Here is a 6966-nt window from a genome sequence, read left to right as displayed (position 1 = left end):
CTACCTACCCTCTTATACTGTGTGAAGCCACATTAAATTATTCAATTGTAAATTAAATCATGTCTTATTTACTAAAGTTGATGACACCTAAGTTGGTGAATTCAAACGGAAGCTTGCTCTTATTCATTGAGTATCAGTTTCTCAATGGGATTGTATATGTGTGTGTGTGTGTGTGTGTGTGTGTGTGTGTGTGTGTGTGTGTGTGTGTGTGTGTGTGTGTGTGTGTGTGTGTGTGTGTGTGTGTGTGTGTGAGTGTAGAGAGAGAGAGAGAGAGAGAGCAGGGTTGTACTACACACCCGACACACATACCTATCTATTCTTGTATATGTGTGTTTGTATATATATTATTAGAATTTATTGTATATACAATTACCACACGCTCATGCATATATATGCATGTTGTGAAAAGTTATATTAAAAGAGAATTACTCCCATGACAAGCATTTATTAGTGAAAGGATAGTCAGCTATGTAGTTTAACAAAAAAGTGCAAATTCACAAATATGTCTAAATATTACTTTTTTGCATAACGAAGACATACAGATCAATGGAAGCTAAAATCAGAAATGATTTCGAATCCTGTTCTCTTTTCTTGCTTAACTCTTGGACGGTTGTCCTTCCCCGCTTGGCCTGCGAGGCCGCTCGCGCCTGGCCGTCGTTGTTCAGCGGATCGCTTGTTGCTCCCGCGGCGGACTCCAGGCCCACGAAGCTCAGTGCTGGGAGAGAAACACGTGCGCGCGTCTCCACGTCCTGGCGCGAGAAAAAAAGGGTAGAGGCATTAGCTTTGGGAGACATGGAATGTGCGTAGTGTCATATATGGATACTCTGATACATGTATGTAATTGATACATACAGAAGTTGCTTTTACAAGAACTAGCTACGTCTGGACAGTGATAATTATAGGAGCAATTCTTAATGATGACAGTTATGATAATAATAATTATTATTACTTCATAATCAATAATGATGATAATATAAATGATATTAATAACAAAGCAGAACTACTCCTCTCCTCTTTCTCCCTTCGTCTAACTGTCGCCTCCTCCTCTTCTTTCCCTTCCCCTTCCCGCTCTGTCACCCTTCTCACTCTCTAATCTTCCTTAAATTCACTCCTCCCTTCCCACTCTCCGCCTCTCTAGATCTGTCCCTTCCCACACCCTCCTTTTCCTCGTTGAGCTCCTCACCCTCCTCCAGTCCCTTGTGCCCTTTTCTCCTCCAAATCCATTTTTCTGAGCTCACTTTCTCCTCCAGTTCAATTCAATTAGATTTGCGGTCATGCTTCGCTCCGGGGCCTTTTCTCTGGAGTGGGCCGGCCTGTGTCATTTCTAGTTAGCTCTGTGTGTGTTTTCTCTTTGAACTGTATGCTTATCGTGGTGGCTATATTGCGAGCAATCGATCCAGCTGCCATGCAGTAAGCATGTGGCAAACTCTTTTACCAGCCTTTGGCGGCTGTGGTGGGTGGTCCCTGTCTTAGAAATGTTTGCATAACCTGGTAATCTCTGTCATCAATAATTTGACAAGCGCATGGGTAACTCTTAGTCTTAATCTGTGTAGAATTATTTCGGTACCTCTTTTAATATTGGGAGTGAAGCGCCAGTGGCTCATAGCCTGTAGCATCTGAAGTACCATTTAGCAGCGAGAGCGAATTTATTTGGGGTATTTTCTCTTATGTGCTCCCCAAGGAGCTTTGGTACTTTGTGTGAACTTTGGTAACACACTGCAGCTTTGGTGCTTTGGCTGAGTCTCCTTCTCGGCTAGGTTTAACGATCATGGAGGATGGGGGCAGCTACCCCCTGCTGCCTTTTCGGCTAGTTTGTCAGCAAGCCTCCATTCCCTTGAATGTCAATGTGGCTTGGGACCCAGTTTATAATTCTTCTCTCTACCCTTGACTGAGTATTTTTAGGCTATGGTTAGTACCAGATGTCAGAAGGCAGATGTTGTCTTAAAAAGGGGCCATGCTATGCTATAAACTGTCAATGCTTGCTTTAGAGTCTGGTGTGAATGACAACGTGCCCAGCCCTTAGGGACGCGTGTGTCAGGGCTTCCATGATCGCGAAAACCGTTTCAGCTTGGAGCGTTGAAGCATTGTCAGTGACCCTAATGAATGTCGCGAAGCCGGGCACCTGCAGTGTGGTTTATGGGATCCACTGGATCCGGTCCGTGTATTAAGTTACGCTACCCGGAGGAGTTATTTATGTAATGACCCTTTGTGCTTGTGCCTTTAGGCTAGGCATAGAATATTGATCTTTTCTCATTGTAAGGTTTAGGATTGAGAATTCGATCATTTCGTTTGCCCACTTCGGGGGTTCTTTGTAATTAGGGTGAGGGGAGTCCATACCCTTGGCAAGCAATAATTCTTTTAGCTGAAAGTGTATCAATACTCTGGCTGTGTGTGTGAGCCAAGAGTTGTTCGCAAACAATTGATAGTCTTGCTGTAGGCATCTGAGTACTCTTTGCTTTAAGTATGAGTTTCTGGGTGCCTGCAAGGCCTTGGAAAGGAACTGTGCTGCCATTAGATTAATTCTGGTGTCCATGGACGATAAATCAACCTCCATGAGGAGGTTGATGACCTTTGTCCATCTGGGAGCTCCCAGAATGATCCTGGCTGCTTCATTTTGTATTGTTTCCAGTTTTTCTTTTAATGTTGTGCTGGAAGCAATGAGGGCGACAGAAGCGTAGTCAATAATAGGACGGACAGCATGTACATAGAATGATCCTAGTACTTTGTGTCCTGCTCCTATGTCTCCCTGTCATGACTTTCATGACTGACAGTCTTTCCTTGGTTCTGTCAAGAAGGTATTGGATCTCCTTTTTTAAAGTGAGTGTGTGTCCTATCCATACACCAAGGTATAGGTAGTCCTTCACCCATTCCAGATCCATACCCTGAACAATGAGTTTTTTGTTTCTGACATTAGTTCTCAGAGCCATAGCTTTTGATTTTGCTGCCAATATTTTTAGACCCGTCCTACAACACTCTTCAGGCACCAGGTTCAGATAACGCTGAGCTCTAGTTAGACAGTTATTGCCTGAGGCTATGATTGCCAAGTCATCAGCATAAGAGATGATCTTGCATCCCTCTGGCAGGTGAATGTTGGGTATGTTGGACATGAGGGTGTTGAAAAGTGCAGGACTGAGAACCCCACCCTGAGGCGTTCCATTCTTACCCCTTATGAACCTGTGCAGATGTTCATGGAGGGGGTCCCGTTTTCCATCGGAGCCTGTTAAGTACCATCTTCTCAGCTGTTTTACCCAGGCAGCTGAGAAGTGAGATGGGACAGTACTTGCCAATGAGGTCTGGGGCAGTGTGGCAGTTTGCCAGGACGTTGATGAGCTGCAAGAATGCAAGCTCACCTGCAAGACCTAAATGCGATATGATGGGGTGGGAGATCCCATCAGATCCCGGTGCTGATCCATAGCTGATTTTGTATGAATTAGTTCCCTGAGAGAGAAGGCATCCATGTCATCGGGTTTGAATGCTTTGTCTCTGATGAGAGCAAGCCTACCTGGATTTGTAGGTTTTGCTGTTTATCCCTCAGCTCTAGAGGCAGGTTGTTGCTGCTGGTCCTGGCTGAGAACTCAAGCACCAGTCTGTGAGCCTCTGATTGTGGGTCATGATGCGTGCATTTCTGGGCTTGGCGGCTTGTCGCTTGCCTGACCCGTTTCCGCAACTCTGTAAGGCTGGTCTGGTGTCCAAAAGTCTGGTACCATTCCAACCACTTTTCCTGCCTTACTCTGTTGGCAGTTTCCTTGGCATCCACAACAGCTTCTTCCAGGAGGGAAGTTCTTTGCCGTCGGAAGTTTTTCTGCACATGTTGACTCTGTGGTTGGCCTCTTTCATCTATTCATTAAAGTACCAGGCGTCTTTGTGAGTTCTGAACCATGGACGAGTTTTGGGGATGGTTTGTGATGCGGCCTGATTTATGGCCTGGATTAGCCTTGCCTCTAGCACGTCCACTTTCATTGTTGTGGGGTTGCTTCTTTTACCAGGGTCATTAGGCCTCTAGCACCATCCAGGTTTGGAGTGGCGAAGACGTGATAGTCTGAGAAGCGGACAGATCCCACAGTGTCTCCTGGAGCATGACGACGTCAGTGCTCCTTGCTCGCACTATTGGCTGGAGAAAGGAGTTTTTTTCTATTATAGCTACAGATATTCCACTGCTGAATGCTTAGATTGGTGCCATGATGGTTACTCAGAGTCACTTACATCATACTCATCTCCAGACTTTCTCTTCCCCTTTTCCCTCCTTTTTCCTTTGTAACCACCCCTCGTCCCGCCCTCCCCAGCTCCCTTTCTCGTTAAGCCTCCTTCCCTCCTTCCTCTCTTTCCCTTCCCCTTCCATTTCTACCTTCCTTCTAAATCTCTCCCCACGGATAGTCATGTAGATAATACATGTGCATAAACTACTACTAATAATAATGATGATAATTACAATTATTATAATGATGATAATTACAATTATTATAATGATGATAATTACAATTATTATAATAACAATAATAACAATGATGGCAATGATAGGATAGGACTCCCATCAGATCATGATAGAACCTGTGTAAGAGAATGTGTCTTTCCTTGAACATTGGTTTTAGATTATCACCAATTTTTATATCGCAATGGACATGCTTCTAAGTATAAGATGTCTATTTTATGTCAAAATGAAGACACTCTTAAGTCCGCAGTCATGATTTTACCTGTAAATTGTATGCTAGGAGAATCATGTGATAATGCAACAGAGAAAGGGATGATAATAATAATAGTGATAATTATGTTGGTGGTACAGATATACACATTAATTAAGATACAATTATTAACAGTCAGAATCCAACGTTTAGATCACCTTTTTTAACCATCAAAGAGTTCGATAATAAATTTCACTTTAATAGATAAAATGTCAGGTTGCCCTGCAATAATTCATTTTGAAAAACTATATACTGTTGTGCCTTTTCAAAAGTTGTGTGTGTATATATATGTATACATATTATTAATTGATATTCAATAGCCATTCGTTTTACTATATGACATAAACCTCTAATTCACTTTTTAGAAGTTATTTGGGAGTACTACCCTTGCCTGACTGGATGAAATTCCTAATCAACCGTGTTCAGAGTGCTACCACTTGAGCGGCGGCAACGACTTCCCCTACGACACATGCTTTTGACCCTCAAGGCGATATGTCGTTTTCTCGCCGTGGGATCGGACTTGAGCCAGCAGTCAGAGCGCGAGCATTTTGCACCTGCCACAACGGGGATTAGAATTTGGGACCACAATGATCGAAGTCCAGTGCTCTGTCTCTGTATCTTTCCATTTCTCTCTTTCTTCTTTATATATATATATATATATATATATATATATATATATATATATATATGTATATATATATATGTATATATATAATGTATATATAAACATATATAATACACACATATACACACACACACATATATATAATCCTCATCATATCAGATATTATATGCTAAGCAGTGGTGTCATTTTTGTAAACATACACCTTTCGATTACAAAAGCCAGCATTCTACGCCTGAGCTTCATTGCAACATAAGCGGCGAGAGGAATCGATTCTGGGACCACGAGGGTCAGTGTCCAGTCATATGCTTGTATTATATGTGTGTATGAGTGTGTATATGTATACACACACAAAAATGAAAATGAAACTAGCCACAATGAGAAACTGAAAATAAGCGTGATGTTTCGAACTCTTCACGAGTTCCTCATCAGACAAAAAAAAAAAAAAAAAAATGGATTAACGGCAGAACTTAAAAAAAAAAGAATTAATGAACATAGACGTGATGTCAGATACGCCAGAGAATCAAATGCTTGTTTTATTCATTTACGTGACGAAGGACATCAGTTAAATTAGAAAGACGCCAAATTAATTCATAGATCGTCAAATTCGTACGAAAGAAAAATAATTGAAGCCCTTTTGATTAGAAAATTGTCTAATTTTAACTTGAGTGCTGGCCAATGGGATTAGATTATATTACCTCATCACTTGTTAGCAAAGCCTTCCCCTGACTCTTCGACCTTGACCCTCCTCCTAAGACCTGATTCAGATCTTGTTCAAATCTGTCTCTCTATCACTATATAAACGTCAAAATTCTCTCCTGGTATAGCCTCCAGGCTTATACAGTGACACGGGTCACTGTACAGTAGTACAGTGCCGTCCTCTCATTCGAGGGGTCGGCGGTTCGCGCCCCACCCAGGCGCGAGAAGTTGCAATTGTCGCCCGGAGGTTACTGCTGTGGCTGGGCACCACGGTGGGTAAGGACTAAGCTCTGTCGTGTCAGCACTCGCTGACACACGTTGATCGAGTCGACATTAGTCGGCACAGGCCGGGCTCCCCCATAGCCCGGGCGAGACTCAGCTTCGCACATCGGACTTATCCTTATCCTCTCCTGGCATCCATTTTGGTTTTTTGTCTTATGAGGAACTCGTGAAGAGTTCAAAATCGTCACGCTTATTTTCAATTTCTCGTTGTGGCTAGTTTCATTTATATATATATATATATATATATATATATATATATATATATATATATATATATATATATATATATATATGTGTGTGTGTGTGTGTGTGTGTGTGTGTGTGTGTGTGTGTGTGTATGTATATATATATTTATATATATATATATATATATATATATATATATATATATATATATATATATATATATATGTATGTATGTATGTATAAATCAATATTAGGGAAAGTGCAATTTTAGGGTAAACTAAAGGAATAAATTATATACTTCCTGAAAATCACAAGAAAGTAAAGTGCCCCTTAGTCAAAATTAGTGCCATTTCAGTCAAAACTAGAAAAAAGCATCCTCTAAATCAAAAATGGTGGAAGAAAACTGCTCTTTTAGTGAAAATCAGAGAGAGAACATGCTATTTCAGTTAAAACTGGAGAAAGAGGAGTGCCATTTTAACGTAAATCAGAAAAAACGAG

At 41.5% G+C, this 6966-nt stretch overlaps 1 protein-coding gene across 1 annotated transcript in view; it reads right to left on the bottom strand.

The window, feature by feature from the left end:
• Positions 1-429: 429 nt before the first annotated feature.
• Positions 430-6966, bottom strand: part of LOC113825857 (histidine ammonia-lyase) — a 105716-nt gene continuing 99179 nt past the window's right edge. Inside the window, exon 17 of the mRNA XM_070115767.1 lies at positions 430-749. Coding sequence (XP_069971868.1) covers positions 507-749 — 243 coding nt within the window. The 3' untranslated portion in view covers positions 430-506. The remainder of the gene's footprint in view (positions 750-6966) is intronic.

Source organism: Penaeus vannamei, chromosome 38, assembly GCF_042767895.1.
Source record: "Penaeus vannamei isolate JL-2024 chromosome 38, ASM4276789v1, whole genome shotgun sequence".
Classification (NCBI taxonomy): domain Eukaryota; kingdom Metazoa; phylum Arthropoda; class Malacostraca; order Decapoda; family Penaeidae; genus Penaeus; species Penaeus vannamei.
Note: the sequence above shows the minus strand (reverse complement) of the source record. Positions and strands in the feature narration are given on the sequence as shown.